At 39.6% G+C, this 22,043-nt stretch overlaps 1 protein-coding gene across 1 annotated transcript in view; it reads left to right on the top strand.

Annotated features, from left to right (window-relative positions):
• Positions 1–6,632: 6,632 nt before the first annotated feature.
• METAP1D (methionyl aminopeptidase type 1D (mitochondrial)) overlaps positions 6,633–22,043 on the top strand; it is a 32,517-nt gene continuing 17,106 nt past the window's right edge. The window contains exons 1-4 of the mRNA XM_009333309.1: positions 6,633–6,655; positions 7,234–7,544; positions 17,128–17,294; positions 19,839–19,988. Of these exons, the coding sequence (XP_009331584.1) occupies positions 6,633–6,655; positions 7,234–7,544; positions 17,128–17,294; positions 19,839–19,988 (651 nt within the window). The remainder of the gene's footprint in view (positions 6,656–7,233; positions 7,545–17,127; positions 17,295–19,838; positions 19,989–22,043) is intronic.

The following is a 22,043-nucleotide window of genomic DNA, read 5'->3' as shown; positions in this document are numbered from 1 at the left end:
GGCTCTCCTGCTAGTCTGCCAGCACCCTTCTTGCAGTAAGACAAGTTCTCCTATAGCTGTGTGGCTGAGGAGAAGGCATGATCTCAACACAGGACGTGGCTCAGGTCCTTCATGGGACTAGGAGCCAGGAGACAGGGATTTTGGGGCTGGTGGTGTGCATGGCCTTGGATAAGCCATTGAACTTTCAGTGTCTTTCTATACCTACAATGCAGATATTTATCTACCTTGCAGGTGTGTGGGTTGAGATTAATGAGTTGTTTGTAAAGCACTTTGAAGATGAAAAGCACTATAAAAATGCTAAGTATAATTATGTATGAGCTCTTGAGTGCATAATGGCTGTTTGCCTGCTAGTATTTAAAGCAATTTGTTGCACACTAAGTATGAAAGGCACTGTATGAAGTCAAGTTCTAGTTTCCATTTAAGAAAAGTCACTTATATTTTGTGTTCAGCAGTTCAGGTCACACCATTGGTCTTCGGTGTTATCTAGAGTGAAAACAGACTCTAGATAACAGAGGAACTGTTTCAAAACTTTTAAACCCAGGTTATTATATAATAAGGGTTTCTTTTCAATCAGTTATTTCTTTCCCTCTTTATATGTCTTGGGTTTGTTTGCCAAATTCCCAGATCTTCTACCTTCTCCCATTTTGCCAAATGCTGTTTCTGTCCCTTCTTACGCTTCTGTCTGAACGGCTGTAACTTTTCTCTCTAACCTTTCTGTCCATCTCCACAGTTGTCACCAAAGCTCCTGTTCTTTGCGCCGCTTCTGCTCGGCGGCTCTTGCCACGTTGCACAGGTTTCCTCAGCCCTTCATCTACCCGTCCCTCACTTTGGTCGTTCCTGCACCCAGGCTTCCCCTGCGCTCCTGCCCCAAGGAGTCTCCCGCCTCAGGTGCTCGCTGCTGGCCAGTGCTGTACGGTATAGTGCTCTTCTTCAGGATGCTTCTCTGATAAATGTCAGAGTGAACTGCCTGTCGGACAGGCAAAAACGTCCAAAAAAGGGGCAACGTTGTTCTGTGTTTGAGAGCAGACCTGCCTGTCTGTGACCTGTTGATTCAGTGATCTTCAAGCTTTTTGAGCGTGGGTTTTTCTAAGCATCCTCCAGTGGCGATGTAGGTTCCCATGTAGGGAGCTGAAACAAATTGATAATGAACTTGCTTTCTAAAAAGAAGTCTTTTCACGATCTTTGGATATGGCCATCAAATGCCCAGATTTCCTCGAAGCACAAGTTGAAAACAGCTGCATCTTGTTTATTATGTATCAGCACGGTATAGTCTGTCCAGCTCGGATAATAAAATACTCACTGTGGCCCCAATCTTGGTTTACGGCATCAGGTTAGAGATGTGAGAGAAACAAATGCCCCATCTTAAAAAGATTCACACTCTTATATAATTACTTATAACGTGAAGGGGACTGCACTTAAGGTGTGTCACATAACCAGAATAGTGCATGCTTTAACTGTAGGAGTAAAATGTGAGAGAGTAAGCATGAAAATTCATATGCCACAGAGTAACGTCTTGTAGTTTATTGGATGCAATTCAGGCAGGAAAATATAGTCTGTGGCTATGTTTAGTATGATAAGAAGTGTCAGAATTCTCTATTTTGTCTTAGTTATTGCATTATCTTGCTATGTTTTTAAAAGGATCTAGAAGAAATCATTTAAGGTAATATTTACAAGCTGAACTGTTCATTTATCCATATCATAACTGGCTGTTCCTTGGAGGTAGTTACTACAGATGTTCCTGGACAGGGGGGAAGTTTGAATTATTATTTTTTTAAGTTCCTTTAAGATAGTTCGTATTAAAAACACTATTTGAGTGGAAAACAATCTGGAAATGTTTTATGACATAGAAACAAAGTATGGAAAGTTTGTTTGTTTACTTTGTTAAATGACCGATTCCCTGGGGAGTTCTCCTTTTAGAGCCATTGTCCTTTCCAAATCAGTAGATGTCTTTCCCTTTACTTCTTAATTTCTGAACAAAGAGGAAAATGTTGGAAACCAAGTGTCCAACAAACTGCCCTGCTGCATGGAAGCCTTAGAAAAGGGGAATAAAGGGCTCTTCAGAGCTCCTCAGAGGTCTTTTGGCAGGCGTACTCTGTAGCATGCAGCCTGAGAAAACTTTCATGAGTGTTTTTGAAAGTTGCACTGTTCTCTTTCGAGTTTAGGTGATAAATAACCAGCCGCTCTAACCAGCTGTATAAAGTCTCCAACTTTCACATTTTAAAGCTGTTTACTTTCAGGTATTTATGGTTAAAATATCTGTTTAAAGCTATGTTCGAATTTTAGATCAAGCTCATTTTGAACCATGAAGGACTATTGCAGTAATGAACATGATCTAAATTTAATACTTATGGCATATCGGATGTTCTCTAAAGGAACGTGTACGCTTCTCAGGTTGTTTCGTCTTTAGTTGTACATAAACTTAAATTAGGTCCTGCTATATATTTTTTTAAATTATGAAAGTCAACAGACATGGCATAACATTGAAAGAAAATGGCGAAGAAATTGTTTCTCAGATAAATTCCAGCTGTTCAGTCTCAGATTTTCTGATAGACATAGGTGAAGATGGAGTTGGAAAAAAGCAACAGTGAACTCCTAACCTTCCACAAGTCATAAAAATGAGGTGCTTTATGTAACAGATGGTGCGGTCACTGCAGGTCTGCTTGTATGCTGCTTGGGTTCGTAGCTCTTGAATGTGCTTGTAAACTCATCTAGAGTTGTTGAGTTGAAGTCCTTCTCCACTGGACAAAGTGAATAGTCATCTTGCAAAGACGTCCTGGTTTGACACCGAGATGAGGTGTTGCCCAGAGTGGTTTGTGCAGGTCTGAGAATCGAGTCACACTCTTGCATCGTGGATGAAATGGTAGGCAGTGATGAGGCTTAATTTCATTGCCATGTGCTTTCTGAACTAATACCTGTGAGGTGACTAGGCAGGTCTCACCTCTCAGAGCTATTCCTGGTTGTTCTGCGCTGATTATTATTAACATACTTCTTATGGCTCATGACAGAGACTTAAAGGAAATGGGTGTTCTTAAATAAATAAAGTAGTAGTACTTGTCTGGGTTTGTAAAGATTTGTTCATACTCTGGCAGACCCTACTAATTCAGCAGAAGGTCAGCTCATGAGAATAGTTCTCTTTTGGGAAAGCTTAAATAGGTTCTGCTAAAAGATCAAGTAGTACCAGCAAGAATTGTTTTGCTGGTATAGCTCTGTCCCAGCGGTTTTCTGAGTGGTATTGTTACGTTGTCTACGAGTTTTGGGTTGTAGAGTACTCTCCGTAACTAATACATGTTTTCTGGCAAAACTTTAATTGCAGAGCAACCCAAAGACTGGAGGAGAAGTGGCTGTTTCTAAAACCTGCTTGATAAAGACAGTCCTGCTTTTGTTCATTTGGGGTCTGTTTTGTCCAAATAACTCTTTTGTAAAAACTGTTCACAAAATCAGGTATAGAATAAGGTAGCTGGTGGACAAACTTCGGCAGCTTTTGCTGCAACAGTATCCTGGCTGTAGGACCCAGTGGAGGTTGCAAATGGGTTGGTGGGAGGTTGCCAGCTGGAAGTTCAGCCAGCTGAAAATAATCTGCTGGGGTGGCCAGGGCAAAGGCACCGATTGTCTCCTGTCCCCTCCGGTGTGACAAGTGGTGATGATGGACTACCAACCACCGCACCATGTGCAGGCACGGCGGAGGCATGGGCACATTGCTTCTGCTGACTGTGCCGTTGCAGCGGTAGCAGCCAAGTCAGAGTCAACTTTGCTGTAGCTGTTTGCTCAGTGAATGCGAATCGGGAGCCCTGACGTTTATAAAGTTGTGGCCAGGGTCATAAAATTTGAATTCACAGTCACATCACTTTGCAGTAGGCCATTGGGTGGATTGAAATGGACTTCATATTTTCCATGGTTAAAATATGCAGCAGGATTCTTAGCGCATAACTGTCTGAATTCGCTGGTTTGGGGATGACTTTAGAGTCAAAAGGAGTTAAGACCTCCTCCTGTACGTGTCTCAGCTATGATTTTGTCAATACACATAACTTCTGTTATCACATCTTTCATATATTTTAGGGCCAAAGCTTCTCACTCAGAATTTATCCAGGTGTTGGACTAAAGTTCCAAGAGACAGACCAAAGATACGAAGTTGAACGCAGAAGATGCCTGGTTCTGTGGCTGGGCTTCTGCAGAAAGTTGTGGAAGCACCACCAGCACTCGCTCCAGAGTTGAGGCTTTTATGCTCTATCTGTCCAGCTGTATTTTATAATTCTCAGAATAATTTATGGCGCATCATGAATCACATCCGGATAGAGGTTTAATGAACAACTTCACTGACGTGATTTTTTTAATTAGAAAAATGGTGCCTTTTTGCAGCTGAAATTACCAGTAAAATTGAGACATCAATGTTTCCTCATGCAGATCTGCAGGTTTAATAAAGCACTGTCAAGATGGGTCTGCACTATCATTGGATTTACCAGGGGCTGCCAGGATCACTGGCCTTTCTTAATAGCATCGATGTGCTTCTTGCCACATTCATGGCTTTACTACTAGCCCATTTTTAATTTGTTTTTTCAGTCCTCCCCATGAGGAATGCAATATGTGCCTATGTCTTGCATGACACACAGACAGTTATGCAGCCTTCTCTTCCAGTCATGTTAAATTTTGCTTAGAAGGAAAAATGCCCTTTTTTGTACAAAATTGAATGGGAAGCCTTTGCAAAATTTTTTCTTTTTATGCAATTAGTATCTTTACAAATTTTGTCTCTTGTGTCAGTTCTGCCTCCGGAGCTTTTTCTATCTAACCAAAGCTCCAAATAAATACATAAGTGAGCTGTGTTCTGGTTGAAACTTTTCCTCACTTGCAAGCAACTGGCTCCTGTCAGAGCAACTGGGAGATCCAGCTGTGGGCTCAGGTTGCTGCCCATACCAGTCTGTCTTTCCAGTGGGCAATACTATTGCAAATCTGTATATTTAAATCGCAAACCTGTACAACAACAAGAAAAGAGAGTTGAGGTGGATGTTTAACAAATCATGCAAGACAATCTAAAAGTTCTGAGTTGAGTTTGCAAATTAGTAATTGGTTAAGTGGTATGTCCCCATGGAGAATTTAATGGATTGCTGCCCGGCCTTGCAGACAAGGTAGCTAAGCCTGCTCTGAAGAAATGCCTGTCATATTTAGCTGGCAAGTTAGGTTATCTCCATCTTGTGGAAAGCAAAACATTTATTGCTTCTTATAGATTTACTATCTGTGCAGAGAAGAGCTGTGTAAATCCTTTTCAGTCTAGAAAAAGGAGCTGGAGACCTAATTTCTTGCGAAGACCCTTTGCTTACACTGTCTATCTTGGAAAATCAGATAGTGGAGTAGTCCGATAAACTCTACAAAGTGAGTAAATAGCCTGGTGAAGATAGTTTAGAAATGAAGTGTTCTTTTGTTTGTTTTTTGGTTGTGTTTTTTTTTTAAGTCTGCATTTGTGGGGAGTGGCTGTCACGGGCCTTGCCGTACCCATCCTTGGAGCACTGTATGCAGTAGGGAGGTGTTATGTGGGTGGCTGACACCTGTGAAGTGTGCATCAGGAGAAGTGACTGGGAGCGAGGTCGAGATTTGGAGGTGAGAGGCACTGCCTAAAGTGCAACTGGAGTGCATGATCTGCTCTCTAGGGATTAAGCAGCTGCTGTAATTTGTGATTTATTGTCTTTGTTTCAACAAGACAAGTGCTGCTGCAGTTCCTCCAGGAAATCTCTCGTAGCAGTAGCTGGGGTGTTGACTGTGGGGTATGGGGCAGTGGAGAAACCCAGAGGTCCTTCCTTACCGCGCAGGGCTCTCAGCTAGCTCTTGGGATCCAAATGTGACGTTTTCTCACTGGAAAGCAAGGGGCCAGATGGGCAGGGCTGGAGCCAGTCCCAAAGACGTGCTTTAGAAACTCGCAGATGTTGAATGTCAGTTGTCTTAACTCCTTCTGATGTGCATTACATGGGACAGGGTGCAGGGGAAATGAGTGTGCCAGATACTGACCTGCACGTGCATTGTCACACCATGAAATATGCTGGTCTCCATGTTCCCGACACCTAGAAAAGGTCACGGCGAAGACTGAACCTTAGTCATCATAGTGGTGGTTATTGTTTAATTTACTGTAAATCGACCACCAGGTCAGTGCCCACGGATGCCTTAGCTCTTTGCACTGAACAGTTACTGCATCCAGCTAAGGTGCCTGCTGTACCTGGTGAAACACTTGTCCGGGGTATGAGTGTTGCAAATGAAGTCTTGTGAGGTCTGAATAGTTGGAAACCTCCTACTTTGCCATATGTCAATTAGTTTACTTTAGAAGCTGAAGCTCAGTTCCTACTCCCTTTCATTTACATCTGTGGATTGGAAAAGGAAGCTCGGTGAAGGCTGTCGGAGAAAGCCGGTGGCCAGTGCCAAAGCCATATTATTGGTTTTCCTATCTCAAAATCAGAAATTTGCATTGCGGTAGCAAGTGACCGGCCGGTATAGCCTCTGGAGAAGAGGTGTTGTGCGCTGTATCACTGACACCTATTTAGAAAGTAACAGCTACTTTCAACGGAAGCCAAAGTTTTAAGGTTTTAAATTTGTTACTAGAAAATAAACGGAAATATCAATGGCTGTGCTCATAGTGGAGTGTCTAAATAAGGATGGATGCAGAGAATGGTCGCTGGTAAAGCCACTGTCCAGCAGCAATAAGGGAGGAGGTAAGGAGTCCCACTGCCTGCCTGCCTGTGGCCTCACAGCCCGTGCATCCCGTCTCCAAGAAGCTTGGACCTCCCCTGTGTTGTCCAGCAGGATCTGCCCCCTGTTGCGTTTCCCAGGCAAGCTCTGCCAGCCCTGGTACACTGCAATATCATCAAACGTGTTATCTCTGCCTTTATGGAGATTTTGTGCCACAGCAGTACTTTCACGTTTGAGGGAATCCTGATCAATTCCTTCTTTTTTTTTTTCTTTTTTTTCTTTTTTAATCCTAGTTTTATATTCACTGAACAAATAAGTCTGAATGTTTGGCACCTGATCTTCCTGTTACTTTCTGCATGTTTTATACTTACATTCTGTCCCTTTTGGCATTTGTTAGAGCAGCTTCCCTTTCCACATCAGCGCTGTTATTTATAAATTACCATTTTATTTGAAATATGCTCTGTATGAAATGGGCCATAGATGATGGTTATGTGGCTTGAGAATAGAGCCCTTAATTTTGATGTGTTTTATAAATAATTGGCCTGATCCTGTGTCCTTTGACTTTAGTGGGAGTTTTCCAACAAGTGTGTTTACGCAAGAACAGCCCGGCTGCCAGCGCAGCGTCAGCGGGCAGCACGCCTTTGCATTCAGCGCAGTTGCATGTCCCCGTGCCAAGAACGAATTTTGCCGATTCAAATTTGCTCAGTTTGTCAACACACAGCTCCCATTGAACTTCGCGGGACGAGAATCATTCTTGGCATGGGGCCGCGGGCAGCCCGGGGAGCGCTGCCCGCACCGGCTGCAGCAGGAGCTGTGCACCAGCGAGAGGAACAGCGCCCAGCCTTGGCTCCCCGGCTTGCGAGGCTCCCCCATCTCCCGTAGCATGTGTTTGCTGTTGTTTGACTAGTGGGAAGAGCCGGTGATAAAAAGAGATTTCCTAGGTCAGTTTTCAAGGCTTTTTTTTTTTTTTTTTTTTTTGGCTGTCTGGATGATTAATGTGAATAGGAAAATACTGTTGACCCATTTAAATGATGTTAGACGACATCCATTGCTCATCTGCATAATGAAATACACACTGAACATTACAGCCTAAGAGCCAGTGAACTACAAAAATAATATTTTACTCATTTAGATTATGAAGTAAAATATAGGACATTAGTACTAATCATAGTATTAAGTTTTAAGCCATGCAAATTGTAATTGTCAGTGAAAAAGAACTATAAGTTGAAAAGGCTATTAGCATTTCAGCTTTAACAGTTAATTTGAGTAATTTTTTTTTTTGCTAGTGTGCAGCTTAGAAAAGTCTATATGCAAAACATTTAATAGTAAGTGCAGGAGTGTTTGTTTTATATCACTATTTAATTTCAATCGTTAAAGAAATGTTAGAAATATTAAATTTGCAGCATTAAAATGTATTAACATTGTATATTACAAAGAGTAAGCTGTAATCTTTACTTGGATAAAATCAAATCTAAAAGTAACCGAGAGATGAAATAATTTTAAGCATTTATTTAAGTACCAAAGCAAAAACTGAAGCCTTTAAAAATACGGATTTCGTCAAACAGAAACATAATTTTCAGCATTTTAAACTAAATACAAATTTTAAAGTACTGAATTTAGGCTGTCAGGTTTCTATGGTTACCTACCTTTCCAGCAGTTTGGCGAGATGTGTAAATAGGCCTATGAGTCACTTGTAATTTTTGTTTGTTTGTTATAGTTGTAATTTTGTGTTCAGTTTGAATCTAATATAGTTCACACCACATGCTTTGGTTTATGTATATTTTAGTGCATATGATTGACAGTGATTGAGAATTTCTTATGGAGTGTTTGTTTTTTTTGTCGTAAGTGATGTATGTTGGTACTTCTGAAAATGTAAACAACTTCTTTCTGTATCACTGTTTGATAAACAGGGACTTCTATGATAAGAAAGAGGTCTTTGTAAGTGTTAAGCAAGAAGATAAGTGAAAGGTATTTAAAAAAAAAAAAAAAATTAAAACAGCTCCCAAACATCATATGGTACTCTTCCAAATCCGATCCGTAATCCTATCATTATAATTCATTCAGTGACCCAAATGTCACATATTTATGAATAAGCTTCCAAGTTATGCATTAATAGCACATATTAATAACTGACAGGTTTAAAAATAAATGTTTTAATAAGGATGCTACAAGTTTTCTGCAGCAAGCTCTCCCCGCCAGCCGCTGATGGGTCTCCCAGCACCCATGGCCAACACGGGGGCTCGATGCCCTACCTCTGCGGGGTGCGAGCAGGTCCGCGGCCACAGAAGTGGGCAGAGCATCTTCTTGAGGGGGAAAAAAAAAAAAAAGAGCTTGTTACCACCACAATAGTTTAGTAGAAACAGCTGTAAACTCTTACACCTCTCTGCTCATATATTTCTGAAGTCTGGGTCACAGGATGTAATTCCCCAGCCTTACACTCTTCACTCTAGCGAAGGACATGTACGTGTTTTCTCAGTAAAGACTTACTGTCCTAATGTAACTTGTGTTCTCATGTAAAAACAGGACAATACAAGTAACAACATTTAATACAAGGCAAGAAACACTGCCAGCTGTCATTTTAACCAAATGAGTAGTAATGTAATCTTATTTTATTAAGGTATTCATCCCAAAATTGCTAGCAGTGTACACTTTTTTTTTTCTAAATTTTGAGATAAGACTGGCTTACGATTCAGGAATCCTCTTGTATCCTTAGAGATTCGACTGCAGGTGTATTGAAAATAATTACTGCAATGGGTCTTATATTTTGTGCGGGGAAAAGACTCCTGACCGCCCATTCTCTTCCTGTGTCTCAAGCTATGCAGAAAATCCTGATACGATGTTCAGGAGCACTCCTAAATTTTCTATGCAAAGATTACTCTTATTTCAGCAGCCTTGCTCATCCACTGAAAGGGTTTCTGTGAGAAACCTTTTTTGTGGTGATTCAGACATATTTTTTCCATTTCAGGTGGAAATTTAAGAAGTTAAAGTAGGATTTATTTTTAACATTTAATACTGTATCAGGCGTGTATATAGGACGTAACCATGCCAGTTGAAAAACAGTTGTTTCACAGAGCACCTGAAAAGATTTTATCCCAGTAGGATTCAATGAATGTTAAAGCTGTGGGTGGGTGCATATTAACAACAAGATTTCGTATTGTGCGTGTGTGTAAAGACTATTTGAATAGCTTATTTTTTTAATCTGAAACAACTGCTATTTTTTTAAACTAACTTGTTCCAACAGTTGTTACTTCCCTACAAAAGCAAAACAAGGAATACAATAACCAGTCTTTCAAGCAAAAGTAATTCTTCTGATCTTTTAAAATACCTAAAGATAGATAGAAAGTGATTGAAAGATGTATTTAAATATGCAAACCTGAGCAGATATGTTTCTCATTCTAATTTATTCACTTTATCATAAAGTAATTTACTCAATACAGGAATGCAGTAACATAAGAGGAATGTTTCTCCTTCTAGTCACAGAAGTTGAAACTTGCCAGATGCTGTGATCTGAAGCCTAAATTCCCCTGATATTAACTGTGTGTGAAACTCTTTAATATTGCTTTGTCCAGCTTTTGTACCTGACTTCTTTCATTTTGCTGTGATACTGCTTTAGGCAAAACTTTCTTTTTATTTTCTCCTTGTGTTATTCTATTGGAGAGAGAAGATGTAGTAGAAGTAACACTAGAATGGAAGGCTCTATTGGAGAACTACAGTGCCCTGTTCCCAAAGTTAAGCCCAGTCCCATTTTCTGTAATAGACAATTAATTTCCTTTCGTATATGAATGAATATCATTCAGATATAGTTAGATTGTGCTCTATATTTTTTAAATCCTATAATAAAATGGGAAAGTGCTGTTTAACGATACCGGAATTTTACTCAATTTATTTCTTATACTGGCTTGGTGTCACTCTGTGTGTGTGTGTATATATATGTACACACAACTGCTCAGTTGGTCGAAGGGGTTTTTAAGGATATAACATTAATTTTTCCTTTTTTTCTTGTTTGTTAAAGTTGCACTGCCGGTTGCTGCTGATAAAAGGTGGCACTGAGCCAGCTTCCTGAAGGAGCTACGGGGAGGGTCATGGCTTGTCATGACCTGGGCACCATTACTTGAATGTTGTTATTATTGGGATGAAGTACCCTTAGGCTGTCATCCTTCCTGTAAATAGAAGAGGTTCTGATTCTCTGTGGTTTCCCAGTTTACCAACTTGTAGAACAGCTATTTTGTTGGCCCTAAGTTTGACTGAATAATGAATTAAAAGAACGGCACTATTCCAGAAGGCACTGATTCATCATTTTAGTGTGCTGGTCTAGACTAAGTTATAATAAGTAAAGCCAAACAAGAATGTATTTCTATATAGTTTATAAATTTACACCCAATTAAAAAACTCATTTGTATTAGCATACAGCAAACAAATTGCCCGGTTCCGCTCTCCATGAAGTAAGGGCAAAATTTTAATTAGCAGGGAGCATAACTGGTCCCGAGGGCCAGACTTGACTTTTTTCAGTGTCATTGAGGAGCCCCAGTGGTGTCGGCAGAGGGGCTGACTCTGCTCCCTTGGAGTTGGTTGGCATTTGGCTGTTGCTTGGCTTTATTGGCTCTTATGAGAGTAACAAGAACAGCAAGCCTGTTGATGCCTTTATTAACTAAACAACTTCTGTTGTTAATCTCCAGTTAATTTCAATAATTAAATAAAACAATGCCAATTAGAATATAATGTTTGCAAGATACTGGTCTGTGTTTTGGTTTATCAGGGTACAGTCATAAGCATGCCGTTGTCAAGGTTTTCACCAATGTGTTGCTGTTGTAACTGAAGTCACATCTATCCTGATGAATATTTCATTTCCCCAATCATGCTATTAAAACCAGAGTGTTTTTACCCTTTCATTTCTGTTTTCTCTTTTCCAGTACCATCATGACAGCTGTGGCTGCGTCCTGTTTACAAATTGCTGCTAGTCACATTTTCAGTAGTCCTTGTGGGTTTTGCTTTCCCCTAATATGGACAATTAGGAGGAAATATTTCTCACGAGCATGGACTTGCTCTTCTCCTTGTAATGACATAGTCCTGCAATCCAGGAAACAGTGCTGCATGGTGTCCATGTCCACGATTTCCTGATGTGGGAAAAAAGTGTGGAAAGCATCTGGAGAGGAGGAGACCCCCTTTACCAGCTTGTTTCCTGTAAGCGAAATTGGAAGACCTTGTCTGTGCAAATAGATTTCAAAATAGGGTCTGCCCTTTGACTGTCTCCATAATTACACAGTGCTCTCTGTATTTTATTTGGCTGCCAGAGCAGTTAACCCCTGGAAGTAAGGGGCTGATGATGGCATGACCAGCATGGGTATGCAGACATGACCATGTGAATACACTCTTGTTTGGAGAAGCCAGTCGTTAAGACCTCGTTACAATATACTTTTACCAAATTCAAAAATTATTACCTGTTGGGTTATGTTGATTAAGATAGGTTATATCCTTAGTGTACAGAAAACGCGGAGGTATTAGTTGCAAAAAAAGAAAAAAAAAAAGAAACAGAAAAAAGTTCTTTCATGGCTTTGATGTAATCAACATCTGTCAACAGAATGAATTTGCTTTTGTTTAATTTCAAGGGCTCTTGTCCTTCTACTTCGCCCAATCAGTTTCAACTTCTGCCTCAGGCATTTCCCCATGTTGTTCTCCCCCCCCCCCCCCCCTTTTTTTTTTCTTTTTTAGCAAATGCACAGGTTATTGCTTGTGAAATGTGAGCTGCTCTTCTGCTACACAGGTTACACAGAGTTGCAGAGAACCTTTAATCTTTCCCATCCTATTTTTGAAGCTTGGGCTTACCTTTGCAACACACGGATTACAAAGTCAGTGTTTTATTAAGACAGAATTACAATTACAAGTAAAGATCTATCAAACCACAGACATTATTTTGGATTGAAAAATGGGAGCATTTAGTAATTAACAGCAAAAAGCTATATATTCTTACCTCGTTGCATTGATTGGGTTCCACATATTATTACCCACAGTGATTTTTAATACCTCACCTTAGACTTTATTCCTCTGAAGTTTCAGCAAAATGAATATTTGCACAAGAAGCAAAATTATATCATATTAAAATGTCCTGACAAGCCAAATTAAAGATTTCTAATGTTTTACCCTCAAATGCATATATACTAAGAAAATCTCCACGATCATTCTTTTTTTTGAGTTTAAAAAATACATATATTAAATCACATATTTAAAAATTAGTTATCTGAACAATGCTTTTGATGTTGTTAATTGTTCATATACATTAAATAAGATTTACTTTATCAAGAGCAAGTTGATTTTATTTCCTAAATCAGCTGGATGTTAATTCTTGTAATCCTAGATAATTTTGTTACTGTGCTTCTGTTGATACTATGACTAAATTATTCTAAAATATGTTAAATTTATTTCTTGGCTCTTTTAAGATGTACGCTTTTATTTATTGTAGCTTAGAACTGTCATGAAATTTATCCTTTGGTAACGTTTTTGCTAATTGCTGAGAAATTTGAAGTCTTTCATAAATAAATACCAAAAAAATGGTTGCGAACAATCACATTTGATGAATCATGTAGATGAGTAGTTTTTTGCATGGCTAGCCCACACCTCATTCATTGAAAACATAGCTGGTAAATTGCTGTAACTGTTAAACAAGAAGCATTAGAAAAGGGCTTACGTGAGAGTTCATTTCTAACATCTCCCTTTAAAAATACTTCTTGACCAGGGGAAAATCACATTTAAATTACTAAAATCAACTTAATTAAGGGTCATTAATAGAGATACACATAAAAAAACTCTTTACTCTGTGAGTGAAATGGGAGCATTTCATTATATAGTGTAGCATGCATGAACAGATAACAATTAAAATAGACCTAGAGTAAAAGGCTAATAAATATAGGGCACATTGTGCTGCAAAATCAGTCACTTAAAATGCTCCCACCCATCATCATACTTGAATTCTGTATTCAGCCCCTTTGGCTGACTTGTTTAAAAGAAAAAGAAAATGTAATTTCCACACAAGATAAATTTATCTGATAATTTGCAAAAGCTCGCAGTGCATATTTATATAATTAATACAAATTCAGGTCTGGAACGTATGCGGAGGAATCCAGCGGCTCCGGCAGGACTTGTGTGCATAGAGATTGCACAGTGAGATTCACTGTCGAGTCAGAGGAGCAGTTGTCTGTAATTTTCTGTGCTCGGTACATCGTATCTGCTGATGTGATTCAGTAACGCTGGTAATAATTCTCCTTATTGCAGCTGATAGTAAATACTCTGTTACTCGTGGCAAGTGACGTAGCCTTGCTGTTGGGGGAGAGAAGAAACGCGTAAAGGGTCAACTTTGCATCCGGGCTGTGCTGGCGTGTTACCAGGCTACCCGGCTTCAAACGCTGGGCTCGCTCCGATGGCTGCAGTTTCCACTGGCAGCTGCACAAATCCTGCATTTATGAACTATCTTACAGTAATTAATATACATAGAAAGGTTGACAAAAAGGATGTGCTTGGGTGCCAGTGTTGCAGAAGTAAATAAGGCACTGAGAAAAGCTTTGATAGGTGTAAGGGATGGGGAGGAGGGAATATCTGAGCCAGACTACATCCAGTTGTTCCTGTCTCCAGTGATTGATGATGTTGCTATATCGAATTAGCTGTGAATATGGGAGCTTAAAAAATAAAAGGAGCCGTGGAGACATTAGGAAGGCCTTCTTAAGGAAGGAAGTGTGTGGATGGAGTCCAGATTTTCATTATAAAACAGTAACTTCATTATATTTTAATGCCATTTTATTTCATTTTATTTTTACTTTGTAGGAGACTGTTTTCTGTTATATTTTTTTTATATTTCAAATAAAGGTTTAGTTGTCCTGTGTTTATAATTCTTGTGATGTATTTTAGGAGTCGTATTATATTATGGTGATGTTTATTTAGTTGTCGCATTTCACCTGTTCAAGTAGTAGATATTTTTGTATGCATCTGGTTTATAATGAGTAGTTAGTAGAGTAACAACAGACTACAGTACCTTATTATCCTGTTATCTTGTGACAACACTTACAGTGTATCTTTGGGAGAATAGAGGTAAAAATTTTATTCCAAATAAAAAGGTGTCCCTTCTAAATGTGCGATAGTCGATAGGCATGCACCCATGAATATAAACTGGTTTAATGTATTTAAGAGTGTGTATTTGGGACATATGGAGTTTTATTGTTGAATAATTGGCAAGCACACTTGCACCTTTTCTTCCCCAATTAAACTTTTACACAGTAGACTTGGTGCCCGGGCAGCATGCCGTGCGTCAAGGAGAGCGTTTGAAATACACGTTCACATATTGATGTCCACGTGGACTTTAACTGACCAAATCAGTGACTGTGTGTTTTCATTATATTTACAATACCTTCAGCTGTGGTAGGAGCAAGGTACTTCCACTGTACTCTGTAAAAGAGCTACCTTAGCTTACGCTGGCGGACGGATTGCTACTTCTGATGGCCCAAAAGTTGCTGCTTCAGCAGATTCTGTGCTTCCAGTTTCCAGAAACGGGTGCAAACCAGCCAGGGAGTTTGTAGGATGCTTTGGGCTCTCTGGATGCGCTTATACGTTGTGCAGGTTAGATGGCCCAGATTTTTTTTTTTTTTTTTAATTGGACAATGATTTTTTTCTTGTGAAGGAGACCCTAGGAAAGCAGTAGATGAGAGGTTGTTGATTAAATGATAATTAAAACACCACCAAACCAATCCACCCTCTGTTAACTGGGCAGCTCTGCTTCCATGGAGACACTTGAAGCAGGTAACTTCCATTGGGGTACCTAGGTTATACTGAGAGCTTGATCTGAGCCTCACTCTCCAACTCTGCCTTATTACTTATAAACACTTTAAAAAAAACGGTAAAAAATTGCTTGCACTGAGTAAAAGTCTCTACAACCTTTCAGGTGTTACACAGATTCAGATACTGGTAACTAAACGTAGCACTGATCAGCATGCAAAGAGACAGTCGGGAACATTTCTAAAGCAAACCCCATGCACCTATTTCACTCATTCTGGGTTTTGGGGCACCAAAAAAGGTGTGTAACTCAAATCTTCTGTATATCATGAAATGCTGTAAAAGGGCTGTCTGTGAAACCAAGTGTGCATGCGGAAGGATAATTTCTGCATCTGGACTTGATAAATGCACCCAAAGGAAAGGAAGGAAGGTGCAATAATAACATACAAGATATGGAAGAAACTCTTCTTCTATTAAAAAAAAAAAAAGGTCATTTTTACATAGTTACAAAATAAGCAATAGATTAATTTCTTAATTTCTGTGATATAAAAATTTTTAGTTACTTCTGTTTAAATGAAAACACTTTCTTTTTACTAAAGAGTAACTATTCATATGGGTTACTTGCCACAAAATATTGTGTTTGTATACGTATGACATTTTTCAGAAGTAGATTAACTATTATGTGAAACTTATGTTTCAAAAAACCCCTCTGTTTAGATTGTAGAATGTACAATGGAATGTAGATTGTAGATGGAAATATGCACTACGTGTAATTGTAGTTTAATTTGTAGTTTAATTGGGCAGTATCAGTAATCCTTTTGAATTTAGTATATTTCCCAAATTTGATGCTAGCATTGTCTTTTCTGATGCATTATTTTGGTTTTGATGTCTCTGACAACCTTTGGGCCTCAATGCCCTTTTCTTTTGCCTTTTTTTGCCTTTTTTTTTCTTTTTTCTTTTTTGAGCGGGGGCAAAATGTGTCATTGCCCAACAACTAAGTTTGAGCAATGAATACTCTTGATGAACTGTCGTCCCAAATTCCCATGTAAATTAAATGGAAATCTGATTTGAATATTCCAAGTCAATGGCAAATTTTAATCCCTTCAATTGCCTTTGGCCAAGATTAAAAATATTTCTTGAAGTTTGTTCTGTTGCCCTGCTAGGCAGGACAAATTGAACCCCATTCCTTGTGTCTTGGCGCAAATGACGAGAGCAACATTAGCTTGGTTATGCTCACATCTGTGACCAATTCTGCAAAAATACAGGTGAAAATATTGTCTGAAATCAACATTAAATCACTTTTTTTCTCACCTTTTTTCTTGCTATTGTCCCTTATTAGCCGTTTCCCTAAGCCTTGAATAGCTTCTAGCCGTGCAAATGGCTACAAGCAGGGTCCAGTTGGAGCATCACTCCTGGCTGTAAGCTTTGGGGAATTTACCCACGCTACTTTTTAATGCATCAAATCAAAATAGATCTGGTATTTTATAAAGCTTCAAAGTATTGTTCGGGGAGGTTGTTTGTTCTCATTGCTTCTCGGTGTTAATGCTCTTTCTTTAACAGTACAAGATTTGAACAATTTGAACTACCCTTGGCTACTACATGATTTCTGTGGTTATTTTACATGATGCCCTTCTTTTTGCATACTTTCCATTTTGTAATGTGGTAGTAGAAAAAAATGGTAACCATTTTTAACTTATCTCTTAACAGGTTTTGTGTCTGGCTGCCATGTAATCATTTCTTCGTGCAGTCGTATCTACCTGCACAGGCAGTCAAGCAATCAACAGCGAAGATGCTTCTTTTTTCAGGGACAAAGAAATACTGCTTATAGTATAGTTTGGCCAACCACAGTTTCTGCAGCTCACCCAGTTCCGAAGGTACTGCAATTTCTATTACCTAATCCGTTCTTCAGTCAGTATAGAGTTCGACTGCAGGCATGATCGAGTGTATTTGTTGTCTGACAGCTGGGGGTTTGGATCACTGTCCTGTTGCTTGGTCTGGTATTTGAAATAGGAGCGCTGGTGAGAGAAGTTTTCAGCTGCCTACCATGTTAAACACAGTGGTGTATCTAGTTATTAGGGAGTTTAAATCGGGGGCTTGTTCAGTTATGGTAGTATAAATGTGGAATATTATAATCATCTGTCAACACTTAACACTTCTGGGTCCAGATTCTCATTTTGGACGATTATAGACCATCCTACCAAAAGTCAGTAGGAATCATTCATGATCATCTGAGTCCTTCTCTGTATAAATCTCTAGCAAGCTAATTATAAAAATGTTTATATTTTGCTGAAGGTTTTGTTAATTGGTTATGTCAGATTTAGGAAGAGAACATACAATACCTGCTGGTAGCTGCTCTGCAACCCTACTGCACATTCTAAACTCGTCTTTACTGTCCCTGAGTGGTTTTTTTCTTGCAACATATACTCTTTTTTTAATCTACTTTAGAGCCAAAAGGAACTTTTTCATGCAATTTTAACACGTGTTCCACTTCTGCTTTCCTTGTTTTTTTTTTTTCTCCCCCCCCCCCCCGTTTAATTACAGCATCCAGATTAACTGTTTAGTAGCTTTCCTTTAGCCAAAAGAAAACCAAAGTACCCTTTCTAAACAGTGCTTTTCAGTATGTGTATTAGTACTTCTTTAAGTTTTACTGTTCATTTGATTATAGATTTCTTATGCAAAATAAAGAGTATTTCCATGGGCCAGAAATACTAAAAAGTTGTTAGACAGGAAAGCAGATAAGGGTGCTGGATGTAGGGCTCTTACACCTAAGAGGCTGTGGAAGCTCTGTGTGCAGGGAGACCATAGGGTTACATGCTTTATATATTTTCAAAGGTTTAAAAATTGTAGAACTTACGAACTTTTCTTTTCTGCATTCAGATGCTTCTTTTAGGATAAAGAGGGAGAAATAAATTGTCATACTGAAAAGTTGTCTTCACAGATCAGAGTTCTCAGACTGTCTAAAAATCAGTCCAATTCTTCAGCTCTGAAAACTTGAGGACAAAGTTATTACTTCATACAGAATATGCCAGAAATCACATAGAAATAACATGGATTTTTTCAAGATGTTGGTGTGAAACTGTATACGTAGACATTTGTATGTACACTGCTTTGGGCTTCTCCGTTAACAGATCTTACAGGTCAGCAGGGTCAGGTCTCAGCAGTTACTAGATAAGTGCCCTCCAAGGGGGAAAGCAAGGGTGCTGCTGTGTATGGAGTTGCTAATCCAGCAAATGATGGGGTTTTTCTCTAAATTAAGTCCCAAACTACTGCAATAGGATATTGTTAGGGTTGATAGGCCATTAATTTGAGTTAAGTGTAAATCTGAAATTCTGTTGACATAAGTCCACTAAAGATAGTTTCACATTTTATCAGAGCAGAAATGAAATACCCGTAGGAGTAACAACAGTCTTCCTATTTAAAGTCCTGCTGGAGGTAATTTGTTGCCCCCCTCTTCTTTACTCCTACACCCTAGTGTTGTATGGTCTTGTTGTGTACAGGCCAAGTGCCCCCTTTGTTTTATGCCTGCCAGCTTGATTCTGTATTTTGTGAAGTCAGTGCAAAACTCGCCCTGTGGCCGGCATGGCAGAGAATCAGCCTGGCTGTGGTGGGCGAAGGGACTCTTCTCCAGCCAGTGAAACAGCCCATGACCCTCCGAGAGAAAGTGCATTTCCATCTCTGCACAAGATGTTACTGTTGTTATTAGTTTGTTGTGTTTATACAAGTGTCGTGAAATTGTTGTGGATTTAAAAAAATCAGAAATGAAATTTCTCCTCTATATGAGGGCTGAGAGCTTTGTGTGCAAAAAATGAAGTTTATTACACTTTCCTTGACACAGTGAATTGGGATGCCCTTGCATAGTGTTGTAGATGGACAAATTTGGGCACAACATATGAACTAGATTAATAAGTAAAAACCTCTAAATTAAAATAAGTTAAATCTTAAGGTTCTTAGTCAAAAAGCAACCTCATGGAAGTTAATAGGAGTTTTGTCTGAACGAGAAACTAAGGATTTGATCAGTTTTATTTTTGAGCCTAATCCTGTATGTTTGTCCCGTCAGTTCCAGATGCCTTTTGTAGAAAATGTGCCTCTTTGCAAAAGAAAATAAAGATTTTTTAAGTCTCTTTCTCACAGTTTTAAAACTTGCGACTGTCTGTGCTGGAAGTCGGCTGCAGTATCTGGGGTTTCAGCACTGGAAGGTTAACAGACTGTATAAGTCAGTAGTAACAGGCAATGTTAAGTTCAAAAGGGCAGTGGAAGAAATACTGAGGCAGCCTTGAGGGTTTGCCCTGATGGCTTAGGAAGGTCGATACTACGACAGAAAGGGCAAGCTGCCATGAAGCAGGAGGCAGTATCTGAGAAAATGATCCCATTGTCATGCTCAGTTTTCTGATCTTCATTTTCAATCCTTTTTCTCCAAGCACATAAAGAAGCCAGACTATGTGACGACAGGCATTGTACCAGACTGGGGAGACGACATCGAAATTAAGAATGAAGATCAGATTCAAGGGCTTCGTCAGGCTTGTCAGTTGGCCCGTCATGTCCTGCTTCTGGCTGGAAAGGGCTTAAAGGTAACAATTACAGAAGTCCCATAACATCTTGTATGTCTTTTATGCTTTCACTTATTTGGTTTTTTTTTTTTTCTACTTTTTCTTTTTTAATTTCCCATAATGTGCATCCAACTTTAAGTTAGATACTGAAAAAAGAAGGATTTATTAACTTTTTATTCAGTCCATGATATGCCTGTTTAATTATTTCTGTATTTTGGACCTATGTAGTACTTAGAATGAGTTGCTGGCTCAGGTGTAATATCTCTCTCTCTGTAATCTCCCTCTGTCCGGATTGTGCCGAATCACATAAGTTTCTCATGAGGCTCATGCTACATTTTTTCCTTTCATTTCATGGCCCGTCTTCCTCGTACATCGTGCTTTCCGGCTCTGCATGTGTGCAAGTCCAAAGGGCTGGGCTGCCTTCTCCGTTCCTGTCCATCCTTCAGCCCCTCACTGTCCCGCGGGGTCCGGCGTGACTCATAGAGCTGCTGTTGGAAAAAAAAGCTGCCAAATTCCACGCAATTTTTCAGAGTGCATTGATAATAAAGCCTCATGGTTTCCAGTAATGTTTCTACAGTATGCTTTTTGGGATACCTCCGAAGTTAAAATGTTCTGGGAGGAGCCTACTACCAGGCTTTGCAGATAGGAGTGCTTTTTTAGCCTTGCCTTGGTATTTCATGTAATAGCATACTGTATAGGGTAAAATGGGTTGAGTAGCTATGAGATGCAGAGATAGATGGGGACTGTAGGTCAGTGCCATTGACTTAAAATGGGAAAAAATTATCAGTTTACCATGCATTTTTCTTTCAGCTATCATCACGCTTACCCAGAGGTTTAATTCTGGAGCTGGGGTGGCCAATAACAAAACTGCCTGAAGCTTTAATCTCGCGCATGTTTAACTTCTTTATGTGCAATTATTTCCCAGTACAGTAAACCATACTCATGTAAAGTTAAGGGCATATACATGTTTCTGAAGGATCAGGGTGCGATGTGGGTTCTGAACGAGACTGGTTTTTCACTAATACTCTTTGGTTGTTATCATGTGTAAAATACATATGTATGCAGCACGGTGTAGCTTATGATGTAGTTCATAGTATGTGCCAAATCATGCATAATAGCAAAATACTACATACAAGTAAGGAATGTTTTGGAGCAAGAAGGTGTGTAAGGTAAGAATTACGTGATCAGGAGCTGTGCACTGGGAAGAGGGAGGTGGCACTTGGAGTTGTGGTGCCAAGACCACTGCCCAGGTCAGCTGCAGACAGGTGGTGAGCTCTGTTTTACACCAGTAAATGTTTGGCCCAGACTGCCCTGATTGGGAGGATGCTCCAAAATCCTCCCTCATCGACAGGGAACATCTTCTGCTTTCCAGCCAGACACTGCGCGTGGCCAGTTTATACCCATTTGTTCTTGTGCCAACACCGCTCTTTAATTTAAACAGCTTCCTGCTTTTCCTTGAGTCTGTCCCCTTCACGCAGTAATAGAGCTATTACAGCTTTCAGTGCGCCAGACTAAACAAACCAGGCTCTTTTAGGCTATTCTCTTAAGGTAAACTCTGCGTTCCTATTTTATCTGAAGAGCCCCATCCCTCCACTTGTTCCTGTTGTCTTGCTGAACCCGCCTTGCACGCAGCCCTCCAAACCAGCCCTCGCCTGTGCTTTAGCTAATGGCAGTAACATCCTGCAGTATACCAAAGATGCATTATAATGCATGGATGCAGAGGGACAAAGTTTGGGCTGAGCGTGGCTTTGATATTACCATTTGTTGCCTGTGGGACTTAAAAATACAATATGGTATTATATATGATAGCATTTCCTGGGTTTGAGTTAAAGATTTGGGAATAAAGCAGCAAATTCTATGACATGGAAGTATTTTGTTAGATACTGTCAGATTGCCCCGTCCCGTATAAGGGATGAGGTGTGCGGTAGGTGCCTCCCCAACATTGCCCAGCTAGCAAAAGCTCCTTTAAAAGTGAAGCAGATACTATTAAAAGCAGAACTTTTCACAGTGTGTAAGCCTGCCATGCAGAGAGCACAGATCTGTCTGCTGGGTGTCCAAAAGCCACATCGAATTCCT

Source organism: Pygoscelis adeliae, unplaced genomic scaffold, assembly GCF_000699105.1.
Source record: "Pygoscelis adeliae isolate BGI_AS28 unplaced genomic scaffold, ASM69910v1 Scaffold160, whole genome shotgun sequence".
In the NCBI taxonomy this organism is placed as follows: Eukaryota; Metazoa; Chordata; class Aves; order Sphenisciformes; family Spheniscidae; genus Pygoscelis; species Pygoscelis adeliae.
This window is presented reverse-complemented; position numbering and strand designations above follow the sequence as displayed.